Genomic DNA, 19,805 nt, shown 5'->3' on the forward strand with positions numbered 1-19,805 from the left:
CTATTTTGAGGAAATCTGAAAGAGAGGACCTGAGCATTTATGAAAAGCGTTTTCACAGCAAAATATTGCCTTTTCTCTTTTCCTGTTCAGGTTTTTCATTTGTTACAAGCCTACGTTACAGACTCCAGACACAGAACCACTGCAGATTTTCAGCAGGAGCTGAGTGATGTCACTGCTGGTACCAAAGCCAAACTCTGGCTAGCCATGAGGTATGTAAAAAGCCCCAAGTGAGGAGGCGTCACCGGGTTAGCAGTGTGTTCAAGAATTGCTGTTTCTAGTTGTCAGGAGTTTTAAATTATTCACATGAGTTTCTCAGACTTACTAGAATATTTTAGACCCTTGTGGTAAAGAAAATACTTTTTCTTTTTTTTTTTGGGGGGGGGGGATTGGTTTTCAAGACAGGGTTTCTCTTTGTAACAGTCCTGGCTGACCTGGAACTGGCCTCGAACTCAGAGATCCGCCTGCCTCTGCTTCCCAAGTGCTGGGATTTAAAGGTGTGTGCCACCACCGCCCGGCTAAGAAAATACTTTCTTGACAGTTTTTCTATAATTGCTGAGTCAGAGGTGTGATAAGATTCAACAGTCCGAAATTTCTTACCCTTACCAGGTACCTGTGTAGACATTGTAACTACAAATGACAGCAGTTGACTGGTCTGCATTGTACAAACCCTTCGGAGCCATGGTAGCTTACTGCTTCAAGACCCTTGGGTGACTTGAGCAGGCACTGAACGGGTCTTGACCGGGAAAGGGAAATCAAAGTTGCCATGGTTAGGTGCAGAGAAGGATAGCATCTGTAAGCAACGTGGAATGGGCACTTGGCTTTTTCTTCTCTTTTCTTTTGTCTTTCTGTTCCAGTATTTATTCTGGAACTTAGAGTATAAGGCGTGAAAAGAATTTGTTACATGTAGAGAATAGTCTTTCTAACACCATGTTCAAAGTCTTGGTTTAGGTGCCCAGCTCCTGTAAGACTGTCCCTGCAAGGGCCTCTGAGTGAGTTGGCTCCGGCAGAGGCAGTGAGGAAGAGGACAGTGTACCCCTTAGCCCACGCCATAGCATGCTCCCTCAGGTTTTGAGTTGGTATTTTGGTGTCTAATGTAGCAGCCACTCTGTTTTGTTTGGTAAATGTTGTGCTTCTGTTTACTTCTGCTAGAATCCCCACCCTGTATGGGAAGTCAGTAATGGGCATTGTGAGGGCCCCAGTCACCCTGACTAACAAAGTACTGGTGAGCCACAGGCCACCGTCAGTCAGCAGATCTGTGGATCCGCAGACAGATGCAAAGAGAAGAGCTAAGAGCTAGACCTGGCTCCTGGAAGGTTGGAAAGATGAGTAGACCACGGGTTTCCACTCAGTGTTTGAGATATGGTAACAAGAGTGATACAATGTAAGCAGTATAGGCACGACCCAGAGCAGAGTTGGGGGAGGGTCAGCAGCAGGCTCGTTCAGAGATGGTAGTTTTGCCAGATGGCCAAGGCAGGGAGGATTCCAGGCTTAGGTAATAGCATAGATAGAAAGGTGGCCATGTGAAATGACGGGATAACCCTCCATGAGGCAGAGAAAATCACACAGGCACACTGAAAGCTCCTGAAGGAAACCTTTTTGTGAAGGGGAGTCAGTGGTGGGTGTCCATGGTGGTGTGTATGGTGGTTGGGGGTCTGATGACTGTTTCAGGTAATACTTAAAACTGTGAGCAGGGACATTGGCACTTTTCTGTCTGAAGTGCCAATACAGTTATGGCAGCTGATACCGTTTACCTTCTATGCAGCCCTGGTGCCCTTGGCCTCTCTAAGATACACTTCCTGGGAGAACAGAGACGTGGGGTCACATTTGTCCCTTAGCTTTTCACCAAGTAACAGGTCAGGTCTTCCTCACTGTTATTTCTGGGGTCAGGAAGTAGAGGTCCTCCAGAAGTCTCTCTGCTGAAACCCTTTTCCAGCCATAACTTCTCCAAGTATCAAGCCTTGGTTCTTGAGCCGCTGTGAAGGAGGAGTTCTATCTACCCTTTGCTTCGGCTCATTGGAAATTGTCTCCTGCCTGCTTCCTGAGTCCGTGCCTTCTTGTGGCATGAGGAAGAAGATGGGGGGACAGGCCAGCCCGTGATGACGTGAGTTTCTCAGTGCCTGAAGACAGCTGCTGACGTGGCGTCAACCCACCTGCCTTGGCAGTGTCCCCACGGTCCCTGTCGCTGTTGTCCAGTCAGCCTTCTCAGTGTAGCGTCCCTTCCAACCTCCTCTGAGTTTTCCTCCCATCTCCATAGCCTGGCAAGGGAAGCCGTGAGTCACATGGCCTTGCTGGGTTTCGGCCTCCTTGCCCAGAGTGCAGGACAGCCACTTTTCTGTCTCCAAGACAGTCAACTCTCTATTATCCAAGTGTGAACTTTCCACTCAGTGGGTGGTCTGCGGATGGTTGCTAACACCAGACCTCCTCTTACTCCCCAACATACTTTTTTACAAAGATTAATCAGGGTGTGTTCAGAGCCTAGAATAGAGTTTGGAAGGAAATCCTGCTGCCAAAGCACAGCACATTCCAGAGCTTTGCACGAGCTGTTCTGTATTATCCACATCATTGAGGAGTGCCCACAGGCCCTGAGTTGGGGACCGTAGAACTCCATGTAGGTAATGAAACCTTCACCTGCCCCATGCCTACCTTGTCTCTGAGGGCCTCTTGCTGTGGGAGGTATTTCTCTATACCAGTTAGCTGCGTGCTCAGATGAGCCCATTTGGGGTCATGGCAGTCCCCTCAAAGCAGATCCTTTCTTCCCTGCCTCTGCCCTGAGGATGTCACAGTGCAGAGTAGTCCAGGTCCTACTGCTGAAGAGGCCCTGTACTCCTGCTTATTTGCACATGAAAGATAAATGTGCCTCGGGCTCACTGAGGCCTCTCTGTATCTTTCTCTTGTGACCTATGAAAAATTACTGTTGCTGGGCAAAGAAAATGTTAGTTTAAGTTCTAGCAGCAACACCTTCTTCTCCTGAAGTTCATTTGATCATTGAGTTCAATTCCGTCCAATAAGCACAAGAATTCTAGGGCGTGTGCCAGTTACTTAACCTTTTGTTCCAGAGGGTTCTAAAACAGTTTATTGGAGCTATGGATAATCAATTGAATCTTTAAATTTGCAGTTTAAAATTGAGAGCACATAAAGACTTTTGTTTATATTCATGTTTTGATTTTGCAAGATTAATAAGAATTTATTTCTATGAGCTGGTTGAGCAGGACACACGGGGTTGTTGGGGGAATTTTAGGTGATAAATGGCCAGCTGGCAATGTGGTTTGAGTAAAGGACTAGGCTTTTTCTCTTATAGGCTGCTTTTCATTCCAAGATGTCAGAGCCTTTATGGAAATCAGCTCGTTAAGCCTTTGTGTCTCCTCCTTCTCCCTTTTCCTGGCTTGCCTCCTCAGCCAGTCTTTCTCTTGGTGTGAAGGAGGCAGTCACCAACTCCCGGCAGAAAACTCAGCCAACCCAGGTCAGGAACCAAGTGAGCATTAGAGTTAGCCTCTGGCCTGGAAAGGTTGTCTAGAGGTGCCCCTGAGGATGCAGCCTCGTCCCCAAGGGTGGCCCTGCCTGCCGCCTTGCTATCTGCAGGCTCCAGCTCTGCTGCCCTGCCCAGACAGGAAGGACTTGGAAAAGCTCTTTCAGCAGGGTTAAGAAGAGGAAAAGGCTTATTTACATTGGTTATAATTTGGGATTACAATTATATTGGGCTTCAGATTTTTCAGAAGTGGTTTGTTACCTGTGTTTCTGTCAGTCATAAAAGAGTAAATATGTATTGGATGTTCCTTTTAGAAAACTTGATGAAATAAACCATGTGTGTTGGTACACATCTGTTAATCCTACTACTTAGGTGGGCTCTGAGTCAAGGATTGTTGCAAATTTCAGGCCAGTCTGAGCTACACAGTGAAACTTTTTCAAGAAACAGAAGAAAACCAAAATCAAAAAGATAAGGAAAACTTGGTGAGCTGTGTGTACGTTAGACTCAGTAGGGTGGATGATATGATGGTCAAAAGGAAATATATTTCTACTAAACTTCTTTCATGCTTTTCCCCAGCTATCAGTGCATATCAAGGACAAATAGTCAGCACAGATTTGAAAAAGACTAGAGAAAAGAAATCTACTCTTACCACAGTCCAATGGAAACCACTGTTATTGGTTAACAGTTTTATGTGGTTACTTCATAGTTTTTTTTTTTCCATAGCTAAGGTTTTATTAAGTATAAAAGTTACAGCTTCCTTCTTTCACTTGATGATATGGAAGCATTTGCTATTATTATTATTTAACACTTTTTATGTCTGCTGCAGAAAATAGTATCACACTTAAAATTTAAAAATTAAATTAAAAATAGAGAGTTCGAGGCCAGCCTGGTCTCCAAAGCAAGTTCCAGGAAAGGCGCAAAGCTACACAGAGAAACCCTGTCTCAAAAAAAAAAAAAAAAATTAAAAATAGAATTAGTATGAAATCTTGCAGTTCTCCTAAGCCTGTATACACATACACACACACACACACGCACGCACGCACGCACGCACGCACGCACGCATGCGCACGCGCGCGCACTTAGATAGTTGTACAACCATGCTCATAGCAACATTATTCCTGGTAGCTAAAACACAGAAGCAGCCATGTTTGCTGCTGACAGTATAAGCAAAATATGATATATGCATGCACTGATACTACTCTACCTTAAAAGAAAAATTCCCAGACCCCAGTGCTAGGGATTGAACCCAGGACTTTGCACATCCTAGGCCAGAGTTCTACCACACAGCTATATTCCAGCAAGGAAAGTCTGACACATGCTACAACATGGAGGTGGCTTGGGAATGGTAAGCTGAGTAGTTGAGGTCCTAGACATAGAAAGTAGAATGGGGCCGGGCGGTGGTGGCGCACGCCTTTAATCCCAGCATTCGGGAGGCAGAGCCAGGCGGATCTCTGTGAGTTCGAGGCCAGCCTGGGCTACCAAGTGAGTTCCAGGAAAAGGCGCAAAGCTACACAGAGAAACCCTGTCTCGAAAAACCAAAAAAAAAACCAAAAAAAAAAAAAAAGAAAGAAAGTAGAATGGCCTTGGCAGCATATGACAGAGTAGAGAGTTGAGTGTTGCTGTTTAATGGGCATGAAGTTTAGTTTTACAAGTTGGAATTCTGAGGTTAAGACAGTAACTTGATACTTAAAACATTTGAAAGTAGCAAATGTTTCAAACAGAAATCTCTCTGCACTGTCAACTCCCTCAAGGTCATTGTTGTTTTCATTTATGTTGTTGTCTTCCTAGCTTTACCACCACCCATCTTCTTGTGTTTTGTTTTTCGAGACAGAATTTCTCTGTGTAACAGTCCTGGCTGTCCTGGAACTCGCTTTGTAGACCAGGCTAGCCTCGAACTCACAGAGATCTACCTGGTTCTGCGCCCCCACCCCCTCAGTGCTAGGATTAAAGGTGTGTGCCGCCGCCGCCGCCGCCGCCGCCGCCGCCGCCGCCGCCGCCGCCGCCGCCGCCACCACCTGGCATCCACCACTCATCTTTATAAAAAAAAAATAATAATTTTGCCCTTTTTTTTTTTTAATTAGGGAGGTTTTGAAAATGCCATTTGTTGAAAAATGAATGTAAGCATCTCTCTCATTTTCTCTTTCTTCCTCTCTCTTCTCTCCCTCTCTCCCTCTCTCTCCCTCTCCCTAGGGGAGTGGTGATTGTTCTAATTGTGCTTTGAGACAGTCTTGCTCTCTAGCCTAGGCTGGCATCAGACTCACATCTACCTTCTAGCTGCAGGCATCCACACTAGGATGTAGGATGACAGTGGTACACTACCACTCTGGCTCTGGTCCTCTCTCTTAATAGAGCATGGTTTGCATACGTCACAGCTGTCCCATTAGATCCCCACAGGAGTCTATGACTCTTGGTCCTGGCACTTATCAAATGCCAGGTTGGCTGGTAGTAAGTTTTCATTCTAAATAATAGTTCCTAATGCTCAGGCTAGAATCACCTGGAAAGATTTTAAAACCCATCGTGTTGATTCCCACCCTTAGAGACTGATTTAGATATTCCATGCCTTTGCCTTCCTAAGTCCATTCAAGGCTGGTACCCTTCTGTGGTTGTTATCCTAGAAGCTCATGTCACAGTTTCATCTTTTAAGGTGTGGCTAAAGTAGAATAGACTGTATTTGGGATCATTTCATTTGCCAGCCTTCCCCAGGCTAGACATAGGCCGGACTGTATTAAGTACTGCAACTATTTCTGAAAATCACAGTTACAGTGTAAGGAGGGTGACAGTCTTTGCAGGCAGACTCATGGGCTTGGAATTTTAGATGTGGAAAACCCCCGAAGTTTGTGCAACTTCACTCCCTAGCCACATGCATGTGGAGAGCTGCAGCCCCAGAGGTCAGAGGATCCCATCCATTCACTCCCCAGCCACATGCATATGGAGAGCTGCAGCCCCAGAGGTCAGAGAATCCCATCCATTCACTCCCCAGCCACATGCATATGGAGAGCTGCAGCCCCAGAGGTCAGAGGATCCCATCCATTCACTCCCCAGCCACATGCATGTGGAGAGCTGCAGCCCCAGAGGTCAGAGGATCCCATCCATTCACTCCCCAGCCATATGCATGTGGAGAGCTGCAGCCCCAGAGGTCAGAGGATCCCATCCATTCACTCCCCAGCCATATGCATGTGGAGAGCTGCAGCCCCAGAGGTCAGAGGATCCCATCCATTCACTCCCCAGCCACATGCATGTGGAGAGCTGCAGCCCCAGAGGTCAGATGATCCCATCCATGCACATAGCTGACCAGGAGCAGACCCCACTGGCAACTACTAACATTTGTTGAAGACTCAGCTTCCAAGTCCTTGTCAGGCTTTTTCCAGGCCATACTGCCTACATCTGTCCATACACTGTTTATTATGTTGGGGACTTAGGGACATAAGCATCTAGAATAAGGTTTTCAGAAAGAATGTGTGCCCAGAAATCACTTGTTAGAATGAAGACTCTCATTCACTAGCTCGAGGTGGGACCTGAGAGCCTACATACTTGGCCAGCTCCAGGTGAGACCACTGTTTGGCCCTGGGACATAATTCATACTTAAGTAGTAAAGACTAAGACATCAGCCACTATAATTATATATCCTCCAGTTTAAAGTATTCTTGCCCTCATGGCCTCATTCTCAAGGGCTGGGTAAAAGCTTGCAGTTGCAGGAGCAGACCCAAGACTACCAAAGACATCAGGCCTGCCTTCTCTCCCAATATCGGGGGCTTTGTGGCACCAGGACACTGTGGGAAGATGATATTCCCTGGTCCAGGCAGCCATCCCTGTGGTCTCAGTGCCTGGGGGAGGACCAGTGCCTTGTTGGCATGCAGTTGAGTGTTTATCGTTTTGTAAAGTGACAGCCTGATAGTCTGGTGAGGAAAACAGGCTTTTGGGAGTTCAAGAACAGGCCTCAAGGTTAGTAAGAAAGCAGCCTTGAGGGAGTTTTCGAGTAAAACAGTGTTGCTGAAGGGAGCAGGGACAGGAGAGCCTGTTTGCTGAAGAGCTGCTTTAGGGCCGACTCCAGTAGTTGGTGCCTCAAGCCAACTCTGACTTGCAAACTGTGAACTGTGACATTGATCTACTTCCTACTCAACTTACCCTGGAGTGCTCCTCCCACCCCTGTATACTCACTTAACTGGTCCCCACGAAGTTGAGCACTGGGCCCCTTGAAGGCCTATGGGTTTAAGCATGTGGGTAAAATGTGCTGTAGAGACTAGGCCGGGGCTTGCTTATGTGTGGCATTCCCGTTCTTCCCCAGGGGTCTGCGGCCAGCTGCAGAATGCTGCTATAGAATTCCATTTTACTTTACAACAGCTGAAGACAGCGTTTCTTTCCTAACCACCGGATTTATCCACGCGAGAGACTACCCTTCCAGGGCAGAAGTACTAGGGCTTGGGTCTGATCCCACTGTCCCCACTGTCCCCAGCCCTTCCCCAGTCTCCTTCCTGTCTTGTGGACCTGCCCACCGCCCTCTGTAGGAAACAGCTCCTTCTTTTGCAGCGCCTGAGAAACAGTGTGGCATCAGCCCTCGGCCATGCTGCAGCTTGCTTCCCCACTCCTTCCGTGCCACTGACAGGAGTCCAGCCAGAGGGCTGGTGTATTCCGGTGATCGTGGGGCATTGCAAGGCTATCATTTGTGGTCCCTGCCAAGACTGGAAGGGACACAAGTCTCAACAAGGCTGGTTAGTCACGTAGCAAGCGTGCAGGCACAGCTGGCTGGGCCTCTGCTTTTGTGTGTGTGATGGGGGTGTTTGCAGGCTTGGTGCCTTCCCTCCCTTCTTCCTTTTCCTCCCCTACCTCTCCTTTTCCCTCTCTCCCCTCCCGTCTTCCGTCGACAAGGTTTTCCCAGTCCTTTTCTACATTTGAGAGGCAGAGAGGCGGGAATGGGGAGAACAGACCGCTGCTTTCCTGTCAGCTCTGAAGTGTGGTGGGGAGAAGAGACTGTCATCAGGGCCCATCTTTAATCCTCTAGCTCAGCCTATTTGAAGTCACCTGCAGCAAGGAATGGAATTGGTGCATTTTAGACCAAACTGCTTCCCTTTCGGACATCTCAGGGGTGTTTAAGGCCATGATACCTTGAGATGAGATCCTGTTTGTATTTTGAAAACAACAGAGAGAAGCATGAAGTTACATTTCAACCCAACCCGTGGGACGAGGTACAAAACATCTCCTTTATTAAACACTTCCTTTGCAAATGCAAGAAGGAGCAAGCTGTTGGAGGGGTAAAGTGTGAAGATAGAGGAAGTGTTTGTTTTTGTTCTGAAAGCTCGGCTTCTGCAAGCTAGTCAGGGTAAAAGCAGTCCTGTGTGATCAGTGTGTTCACCTGAGCCTTGAAGCACATTGTGTAGCATTAAAGCTTCTTCTTGTTGCAGTGGAAAGTGAAGAATAGACAGTCCTTTCACACAGTTGTACACTAGGCATCCTTCCCCAACTGCTGATGCCTCCTGCTTTTTAAATACAGAAATCGACAACCCCAGCCTGGAGTTGGTATTAGCTGGCTAGAAGGCTCAGAAATAGCTCTTCCTCTATTTGTAGCTGTTGGCCCTGAGGGGCTGGGGGAGCTGCTCTGTTAGACGGTTTGGACAACACTGTCATGGTCTTCCATAATGCTGTGTAGAGCCCTCGTACAGTGGGGTATTTTTTCCTGTTAGCATGTAACGTTCTGTCTTTTGGATAAACCACCACCTTCACTGAGCCATTTCCAGTGAATTAAAGCCTATTCCAATTCACAGACAGCACAGAACAACGTAGTAGCATGCTAGAGAATAAAAATGAATGATATTTGCCGGGCGGTAGTGGCGCACGCCTTTAATCTCAGCACTCGGGAGGCAGAGCCAGGCGGATCTCTGTGAGTTCGAGGCCAGCCTGGGCTACAGAGCGAGTTCCAGGAAAGGCGCAAGGCTATGCAGAGAAACCCTGTCTCAAAAAACCAAACCAAACAAAACAAAACAAAAAATGAATGATATTACTAAGGCACAGTGTGTGGCCTTGTAATTCCAGCACTCAGAAGGCTGGGGCAGGAGGATTGCTGCAAGTTCAAAGTTAGCCTAGGCTGCATAGTGAGACCCTGTTTCAAAAGCCAAAACATAAGCATAAGGTGGAAGATACTGTCCCTGTATCAAAAACCATGTGGGGATGGATGCCAGAGAGATGGCTCAGTGAGTTGAGGACCACTTGCTGTTCTTGCAGAGGACCTGGATTTGGTTTCTACCACCTACCTGGTAACTAACAACTCTCTGTAATGCCAGTCCCAGGGGATCTGATGCCCTCTTCTGACCTTTAATAGACACCAGGCATACATGACACAGACATACATATAGGCAAAGCACCCATACACATAAAATTAAAAAAAAAAAAAAAAAAAAAAACCTAAGACAAGACTAGATCAAACATAAGCAAGTAAGAATTTACTAAGGGCTAAAACGAATTATAGTAGAGCTAAGACAGGATAAATAAACGCTAGCTTGTGAAGGTACAGGGTCAAGGAAGTGTTCCAGGAGGAAAGAGACTTCTGAACAGGCTGGGTGAGGTTTAATTGTTCGACAGGCTAATTTTCTTTGATTGGAGAATGAGAGGGGTATATAAATACAGACTAGCCTTTGTGGAGTAAATTAAGATTGTCTGCTGCCCGTGTACCAAGGAGCCTCAGTCCGGTGCTCAGCATTGTGGTGGGCGCTGTAGGCATGTGGGATAGAGCCTCGGTAGGCCTCGGCTGTCATGGCCCAGTTACAGTGCAGTCCACTGTCCATGCGAACAGTTATCCCATCGTGGAGCTCAGAGAGCAGCAGTTCAGAACAAAAGCTGCCTTTGCACAGTGAGAGACAGCTGTCTGAAAGTCGCCAGAACAGGGGTGTGATTGGAAAACACCAGAGGATGGAGAAGAACGCGCCTAGAAACTGCAGCAAGACACAGTGGCAGCACTTTTCGTGAGCAGCGGGGAGAGAACCAGAGGGGGCGCTGTGCAGGGCTGGCCAAGAGACCAGATGTGGTGGCCCTTAAAGGCCGGCCACCAAAGGAATTTGCACTTGGTCCAGGACCTTAAGATACAACCGCTGGTCTCAGGCAGACACTGGTGCTAGGCCTCTGTCTGACACACTTGAAATCCAAAGCTCCAGAAGCTCCCTGGCAGCAGCCTGCCCTGCAGTCACCTGGGTCACTGGAAATGGGAATAGCGTGGCTTTATCTTGGTCCTCAGAGCCATGGAGCTTAGACTAGGAAAGGGAATGTAAAGACAGTCGCATCTTGTGAGGTTCTTCCCTCAAAAAGAAGCCTTTGTGGAAACTCAAAGACACTGAAGCTAGCCTAGCCTAGGAGAGATGGTAAAGATAGCTCAGGCTTGGGCGGGGCCTGGAGGCCACCTGCATGGCTTCGATTGGAAGCCCAGAAGGGACTGTGAGGTTCCCCGACTCCCTGTTTGAAAACAGTGACTAATCAAAACAAAACTGCAGAAGAGATACTTGACAAGAAGGTGGGCAGCCTTCCTCACAGACATGTGTGGTCCCCAGACTACGGTTCCGGTTAGGAGTGAGTGTAGCAAGTTCTGTTTTGCTTCTTGCAGTCTGCTGCTGCTGCCTGATCATGCTTGCAGTAGATCCTGCAAGCCTGCACAGTGGAGCTGCCCTCGACTTTGCCATCAAAGGCCACTGTTCTAGACCTCTTCCTGAGAGGCCTCCTGCCACAGCCTGCTGCCTCTTCTCTACCAAGCAGAGTATAAATTCTGGCATGTAAGGAAGATAATTCTCCTGGTCACCCAGCTGTTCTGTAGCAGTGATCTTTTAGAGAGAGGTAGTACCTCTGGAGTCAGTTAGCTCTGACCACAGGCTTTCTGGTGCTGTGCCCCCTCTCTGCCCCAGCATTGAGCTGATTAAGCCCTGGTACATTTGCCCTGTATGCCCCAGGTTTAGCCCTCTTTCGGGAAGGGGCTGGTCTCTGAGTGGACTGAGGGGCAGCCTGGAAGAGGCCCTCCACTCCCTCACTGTTCTCTACTTCTTGCCTTCAGCTACCTGTTGTGCCCAGGCCTCTTCAGTGATTACAATGGCCTACACATCTCTGGAAACACCTTCCTGTGCAGGCTCAGAGATTCATTCCTCTTTGAGTCTTAAGAGCCCTGTCTTCTGAGAAGGCCCTGCTTCTTAAGGCACTACTTTATCAGGAAGCCTCAAGCCTGAAAAAATAAAAACCATGCTGTGCTGAAGTCAGGAGAAGCACTGTCATGCGTCCCTGAAGCCCACTAGTGTGGCCTGTGCCGTCCAGAGGCTCCATTTCTGTCTTCAGAGTTGAAAGCTCTAAAGATGGAGTATAAGCCTGTGAGGTCTCAGGCCTTGAGAGGCAGAGGCACACAGATCTCTGTGAGTTTGAGGCCAGATTGATCTACATAGCAAGTTCCAGGCCAGCCAGGATTACACAGTGAGACTGTCTCCAAAAGGAAAAAAAGAAAACAGAAAGTTAGGGTAGGAAGTGGAAGAGGCTGGAGAAGACCTGGTAGTGATGGCTTTTGCAGTGTGAAAGAGCCAAGCACATGAGGGAGATACCTATGATCAGGTAGCCATGTGTGTGGGGCTGCACACCAACATGCCCTTTATGCTTGGCACACTGTCTCTCTTCAGGAGTTGTGTTTGAGACACATAAATACAATGTGTTTGTCTGGAAAACCTTGACACTATTCTTAGCTTTGCCCTGATCTTGAGGCGGTCACTTGAACCCTATGAACAGTGTTGTTGATTCTGAAAAATGGAAAAATAATGTTTATGTTTCTTAGTAAGAAGATAAAGTTGAATAAGAATATTTTTAAAGATAACCGTTTCATAAAATGCAGTATATTGTTATTCTGTTGCTCATATTGCTGGGACTGAGGTACAAGCATATACCTTGCCAAGTTCATAGTTTGTCAAGCATGCTACGAGCAATTCTTCCCTTGATAAGTCCAGACTTGTCGCTCTGCATCCAGGAGTTCCCATTCTCCTTGCATAGTTATGCTTGTCGTGCTCCTGGAAAGTAAAGTGGAAGAAGAAAAGAGACTCTGTTAGCATTCTATAGCATAATCAACGCTATGTAGCCTCCCAAGCCCAAACTACAAAAAAGGTTTTCTTAGATACTACTTTTCTCCCATAATTCCCAGCTCATAGCTTATTAAGTTATTAACCAGCAATTTCTCTGGCAGCATATTAAACTTTACTTTTAAACAAGTCACAGAGGGAGGGAAACATGCATCTCTCATAAAAGGAATAAAACACACACTCTAAAACACTTTCCCAGGCTTTGAACAAATCCCAAACCCCACACAAGGTCTCTTTTTCATCATTCCCTGCACACAGCTTGAATAGTAGTGCATTAATAAGAAAAAGATGCCTACTAGAAAGATGGAAAAACACGAGAGTCTCTGGAGTGCAGCGGTCCCTAAGGGCCTACTGGAAAGGCCAGGTGAGCCTTCCTTCAGGCAGTAGGGGAAGTCCTGGGCTGGGGTTGCAGGATTCCTCTTGAGTGGTACTAGAGGGAAGGACAGGGGACCCCAGTGCTTTCCACTGTGGGTGGGCCTCATGGAGTACCTCACCAAGATCCTGGTCAAAGGGTAAAGGCCTCAGCCCTCATGGACCCTCTCTCTTAGGAGCAAAGCTTCTTCCCCAGAGGAGACCATGAAGGGGTAGCACATGGCTGGGGCCTTTGTTCCTTTTCCAGACATGTCCAACTTACCGTCTTTCTCCAAATTCTCTGGAAGCTGGTCCACACCAGAGCAGGGCATGGGGGGGGGGGGGGAGGCCCGAGAAGGAGGGCTCCATGGCAGTTTCTCCATTTGGGGGGTGATGGTTTTACTCTGCCATAATCACTCAGCCCACCAGCACCACCCCCTCATGAAGGCAAGGTGATCTCAGGGACTGGGGAACCTGCCAACCCCGCGTGTTGCTGCCAGCTGGCTTGCCTGCAGATCTGAATCCTAGCTGGTCCAGTGGAGGGAAATAGCTTGTTGAAAATTACATATTCTGCAATTCATGACCATTTGGCATCATGGCTTAAACAAATCTCCATTTGTTTCTCCAAGAATGCCATATGCTGATTAGTTGGCCAGACTGTGGTAAAAATGGAAATCAGAATGGGAGAAGGAGCTTCTCTTTATTTAATTTACACTTCCACATTTACATGGCTTCATGTAGCTGCATCAAAGGAAGACCTCCTAAGTCCTAGCCACAGGGGCTCTGTCTGCAAACAGAGCTCCGTGGCCAGCCTCCACAACAGTGCTGAGCTGCTGGGATTGCAGAGGGACCTCTGGAAAACCCGGGGACTGTCAGCAGAATGCCTTGGTCAAGCCAGCCTGCAGCTCCTGGGAGGCTGGTCAGGAAATGTCCTAGAGGACAGGCTTTGAGGGGCATTTTAAATGAAGGGTCCAACACAACAGGCAAGGGCCCGGAGCCCGGTCCTAGCAGTGTGTACGACATTGTAGATGGTGCCTGCTCTGCCGTCCCCGGCCTCCTCTCCTCTCCTTGGCACCCGCACTGTTCACCTTGCTGCTTCCCTGATCTGGTGACCCTTGTCCCTCTTCGCTGGCCACCCACTGCCCCGTGTGAGCCCTGCTGTAGCCACTTCTGCGTCCACTCACTGCTGGCTCCACTTAGACGCTTGTTCTCCTCCTTCTGGCCGCCTTTGGAGCCATGACTTGAAGAGCCCAGACACTGATGAGGCCTAGCTGAGACTCAAGAGCCTCCTCCTTTTTCCTGACCATGTCTGCAGCCCCTCCCCCTTCATGGCATTCCTTTTCATTGCCTTTCGTTTTTCTCCCTCCCCACAAAAACACCGTATACTCTGTAAGGTCAAAACTTGATCCTCTTTTTCTCCTCTGCTCTCCCTCCGCTGGATGCCCCTACAGTGCTCAAGATGTTAGCCTTGGCTCCACCCAGAGTTTGGGGAGTGAAGTGAAGTGACCAGCCCCAGATTCAGTTGAAGTCCCGATCAGGTTTCCTGACTTAGAAACCGTAACAACACCAGGAGCTTGAAGCAGGACAATTGTTTCCAGCCCTCTGAACATAACCATGGGTTCTTCTGGAAGAGTTTGCTGTTACATAGCCAAAGTGGATTGTCTCTTCAAGGGAGTCCCTCTGGGTTCACAGTACTGAGTGGACACCAAGCCCTCTGGTGTGATTTGAGCTGAGAGGGCCCACAGGGTCCTGAATCCTTTAGGGCTTTGGAGCTCTGGATCTGGGGCCCCTGTTCCTTCATCCTGTACCACCACCCTCTGTTCCTCTCTCCTCTTATTTCTCAAATCCGCGTTCTCTATAGGTGCTGTGTACCCAAGCCTTCCGTGCACTGCTTCCTCTGCTGGGGTCATGGCCATGGCCCGCTGCCCAGACTCCTCACCAGGTAGACAAGCCTGTCTCCTTAGCAGCCTTCGTTTCTCTGTTGGTCTCTCTTTCATGGTACTATCAGAGGCTAATATCAGGTTATGTTTATCCCACTAAACTAGTAGATTTCAAGTGTTTTGTTTTAAATAGCCAAAAATACCACACCAAAAAAACAAACTTTTGCCGGGCGGTGGTGGCGCACGCCTTTAATCCCAGCACTCGGGAGGCAGAGCCAGGCGGATCTCTGTGAGTTCAAGGCCAGCCTGGACTACCAAGTGAGTCCCAGGAAAGGCGCAAAGCTACACAGAGAAACCCTGTCTCAAAAAAACCAAAAAAAAAAACCAAACTTTTTACAGGTAGCCAATGGTTAAATGTGCATCTCTGTACACATATACACACAGATACAGTAGACACACTAACTTGTGAAATCTAGTGTGGTTTGAAATTGTGAATAATAGCTAATTAAGATGTGAATAATTTGTCCCCTCACCTCCAAAAACCTGCAGCTGGTTCTGGGAGGCAGAAACAGGAGGACTGCAGCAGGTTCCAGGCCAGCTAGAGTTAGACAGTAAGATCCTGTCTCAGAAATACACACTGGGGGAGGAATTGAATGGAGTTTCCTTAAGACTTAGCAGATGTGAGTTAGGAATGCTAGCTTTCTACAGATCCATAGTCTTACTGATACCATCCTTTCAGTACAGTGTAAGCTGTGTCGTTCCCTAGAAAAGGAATTTAAAAGTTAGGGAAAATATTCAATATTTTCCTTAAAATTAATTGCATTTCAGTAATTATATCTCATTTAAGGGTATATAAGATTAGCTGGGAGTTATGGCACACGTCTTTAATCCCAGGACTCAGGAGGCAGAGGCAGGTGGATCTCTGTGAGTTCGAGGCCAGCCTGGTCTACAGAGTGAGTTCCAGGACAGGTACCAAAACTACACAGAGAAACCCTGTCTGGAAGAAGGAAAAAAAAGGTACATAAGATTCATCATTCTGGGCAAGAACTTTCTAGAAACCCGGTAACAAACAAGGTACTGAAACTACTGTGATACCTTGGAGTTTGTTTTCCTCTTTCCTCTCTCCGGCCTGTCTTTCACTGGCCACCATCCGCTAGTTTATTTCATAGCTGATGAAGTGGATCCTACATACTCTGCAATTTGAAAACCACTATTCAGGACTCTAAGTTCCTTGAGGGCAGTGACTGTGTCATCCTCATGTTTCCAGACCCTGGCACTATTCCTGGCTCCATGTAACTTCTGAGTAAATGTTTTCTGAATGAATAGGCCTCAGTTAAAACGGATCAGCAGCCTCTGGGATTCCGGAAGGGCCAAGAGAGGTAAATAATTTATCACAGGCTTCCCAAGAGCTCCTGCCATCCTCTAGACACTGGGGCCATTGTGGACATGTCCTGCCTTCTCTCCCCAACCCCCGGCTTCCAGGACAGAGGGCAGAAGGTTTAATGGAGTTCAGAAATTTCCCAAGGCAAAGACATACTCATCAGGTTCTCGGGTGGGTGTTTGTCAAGAGACAAATGATTTTTTTAGAGAGCAGTGGAAGAAAAACAAGGTTCTCAAAAGAGCCCTTCATTCCATTTCTTCTATGTAAACTTAGTCCCCAAGCTCGCCTCCTTCTTTCTGCACCTTCCAGCACTACTGCTCTGCTGGTTTTGAACCCATCTCTTAGACCCTGCCAGTTGGACTTTTTTCAAATAGTATAAATCTTCATTGGACTATGCCCATGCCAGAATTTTTTCATTTGGAGGTAGAAAAAAATCTCCAAGCCCCCCAAAACCCTGTGGCTTGTTTCCTGTCCCATCATCAAAGAGGCTTGTCAGGCCGAGAACAAACCTCTGGCTCACCCTGAACTCACATGTACTGTCTCCAAGTCAGAGCAAGCGAGAAAGAAAGAGAAAAAGAATTTTCCTGACTGAGAAGTCTGACAGAGAGAGCCCAGTCCCTCCTACACATGGCCTGTTCTGTGGCTCTCCTGGAGGGTGGAGCCGTGAATGGTGGGCTGCAGGCCAGAATTGCTCTCTGAGTTCCTCAGAGCCAGCATGGGATCTGTTCTGACCCTGACTGTCTAAAGTGGCAGCGTATGAAAGGACCTCCATAATTTTGATTACAGCAAGCTGGCCCAGAGCCTCACAGTCACGGAGGAGCCAGAGCGGTATGTCTCTGCAGTGTCTGCTTAGGGAACACGCAGGGGGTTCTGTTCATTTATAAATGTTTAAAAGGATGTTAGCTGCTGCATGCAGCACTGGGAAGCTCAGGCAGGAGGATCACTGCAAGTTCTAGGCCAGCCTGGGCCACATACTGAACACTGAACCTTGACTTTAAAAAAAAAAAAAAAAAAAGCCGGGCAGTGGGGGCGCACGCCTTTAATCCCAGCACTCGGGAGGCAGAGCCAGGCGGATCTCTGTGAGTTCGAGGCCAGCCTGGGCTACCAAGTGAGTTCCAGGAAAGGCGCAAAGCTACACACAGAAACCCTGTCTCGAAAAAAATAAATAAATAAATAAAAAATAAAAAAAAAAAGCAGGTGTTACAGTGGCACAGTTCTATGATCTCGACATTTCGGAAGGTGGAAACAGGATCAGGAGTTCAAGGTCATCCTCTGGTACATAAGTTCAAGGCCACCCTGAGCTGTATGACACCCTATCAATAATGATGACAATGACGACAATGACGATGACAAAAGGATGTTAACTTAGCTAAAAATCTCACTGTAAAAGCCTGTTACTTGCCAAGTGGCAGTGGCACACGCCTTTAATGCCAGCACTCGGGAGGCGGAGCCAGGCAGATCTTTGTGAGTTTGAGGACAGCCTGGGCTACAGAGTGAGTTCCAGGACAGTCACAAAGCTACACAGAGAAACCCTGTCTCGAAACCCACCCCCCCACACCAAAAAAAAAAAAGGCTTATTACTCACTGAGTTTGAGCAAACCAGTTTCCCGTGTTTGTCTTTATGGCTGTGTCTAGAAAACAGAGGCAGGAGGCTGCGACACTGCAGCATGGCAGCTCACAGTGACTCAGGACTAAGGAGCAGCCATCAGAGGAGCCTCATCTGCTTCCCCAGCACAATGCCAGTTCTTTGTGATCCAAACCAATCCCTTCGACATCTGTAGTCATGTCTCAAAATGCCGTCTGGTCAACTTTGTCCATCTGAATTCTTCCCACCTTACCCTGCCCAAGTGCATTATGAAGACTGAGCCTGTAGCTCAGTGGTAGAGCACTTGACTCTTGTGCTTGAGGTCCTAGGTTCAATCCCCATTACTGCCCAAAAAGACGAGACAAATTAAACAACAGCAAAGGGCACTGGCATTCTCACAGGCCCTTGCCACTTCTCCAGGGCACTCTAGTCTGTTTCTCCTCTTCATTCCTTGGGTCTTCTCCCAGGGTCTCTGTTGTCTCTGCATAAGTAGGCAGACTTCTCAGAGGCCTAATGCCCTCCTTGTGTGTCTTCTGCTCAGCCCTAGCACAGAGCTACCGGGCCATTTCCTCAGCCCTGTGCTAGACATCTGGTGGATGACTGATTTTTTTTTTTTTTTCCTGTCCCAGGGCTGGCCTCCTTCTTGTAGTTTTCTGACCTTCTTCCCTGAATAGCCTTTTGGCAGGGTTGGCCCAGCTGTTAAACAGTGATACACTTGTGGAGGGAAGAGCACAACAAAGAATTATGACTGAGAAACCTGAGGAAAACAAGAGAAAGGCAAATGATGGGCAGGATTGGGAAAGAAGAAAGTTCAGCCAGTTGACAGGGTGCTTGCCTGCCTCACACTCGTGAAGATCTGCCTTCAGACCGCAGAACTCTCGTACAAGCCGGGCATGGCAGCGCATGCCTGTGATCTCAGTGTTGTGGGAGCAGAGACAGGAGGACCCCTGAGGCTGCTGCTCAGCCCGTCTCCCCCAGGTTCAGTGAGTACCCTATCTCAAAACACGGTGGAGAGCCGGAGGGATAGCTCAGTGGGTAAAGGTTATTGCACAAGCCTGCCATGACCATCGTGGACTGAGCCTCTGATACTGTAGGCAAGATCCCCGTTAAATGTGTTCTTTTATAAGAGTTGCCTCGACCGTGGTGTCTCTTCCCAGCCAGAGAACAGTGACTGAGACACAGACTTAGCCTCTGCCACAGGCTCCTGGACTCATTTTTACAAATGGCCCATTTTCTTCCTACCCACAGTAGTCCATCATTGTTAGTGTGATGTGGCTGCCTGAACCTCGTGACATTCCTAGTAAAGAATGCCTGTGTTTCTCTTCCCTACGGCCCAGGCAGTTTACTGTCTACTTTTTACTTTTGTAGGCAAAATCCATGCTTGGTGACCAGAGCTGTATACATTGATATTCTCTTCCTGCTGACTAACTGCCTGAACAGACCTGCAGAAGGCAAGCAACCAGGTATGACTCACATCCTACCTTAGAACTTTGCAGGTGAGAGTTTTGGGCAGCTCTACCGAACACTCACCCGTAGCTAAGTGTGTGAGACTGACCAACAATCCGTGTGGCTCCTTCCTAGAAGCGTCTCAAGGAACTCTGCCCCTGTTTGCTTGCAATTTCACCTTTAAATATGGTCTATTTGTCCATCCAGAGAAGACTGAACTCTACTCAGATACCCTCTGTGTTTTGAAGACCTTGGCCTTTGCTATTTTATCATTTTCTCTGAAAATGTCATCATTTTCGGTAATGGTTCGTCCTATTCCATCCTGTAGAGATAGCTGAGTGGCTCATTTATTGGTGGATATTTGAGTTCCTGGTCTCAATCCACCCGCTACCAGTTTGTGTAAGAGTTCCTCCCTTGGGCTCTGCCTTCATACATGTCTCTAGACCATGTGTGTGTCTGATTGTAGATCCACATACAATTGTTCTATTTTAATCATGATTCATAAAGTGAATTAGAGAAGGACATCCCAAATAAAAATAATTTGATATGTTTATATAAGAGGCCTCGGGAAGTGCAGTACATGTGTTCCAGGCCACAGACTGAAACGGATTTT

The 19,805-nt window shown here is 47.7% G+C and overlaps 1 protein-coding gene across 3 annotated transcripts in view; it reads left to right on the forward strand.

Moving 5' to 3' along the window:
• Thada (THADA armadillo repeat containing) overlaps window positions 1-19,805 on the forward strand; it is a 300,981-nt gene that overhangs the window by 207,184 nt on the left and 73,992 nt on the right. For all 3 annotated transcript variants that reach the window (XM_059248542.1, XM_059248543.1, XM_059248544.1), the window contains exons 30-31: window positions 91-209; window positions 19,115-19,209. In XM_059248542.1, the coding sequence (XP_059104525.1) occupies window positions 91-209; window positions 19,115-19,209 (214 nt within the window). The remainder of the gene's footprint in view (window positions 1-90; window positions 210-19,114; window positions 19,210-19,805) is intronic.

Source organism: Peromyscus eremicus, chromosome 22 (assembly GCF_949786415.1).
Source record: "Peromyscus eremicus chromosome 22, PerEre_H2_v1, whole genome shotgun sequence".
Taxonomy (NCBI): domain Eukaryota; kingdom Metazoa; phylum Chordata; class Mammalia; order Rodentia; family Cricetidae; genus Peromyscus; species Peromyscus eremicus.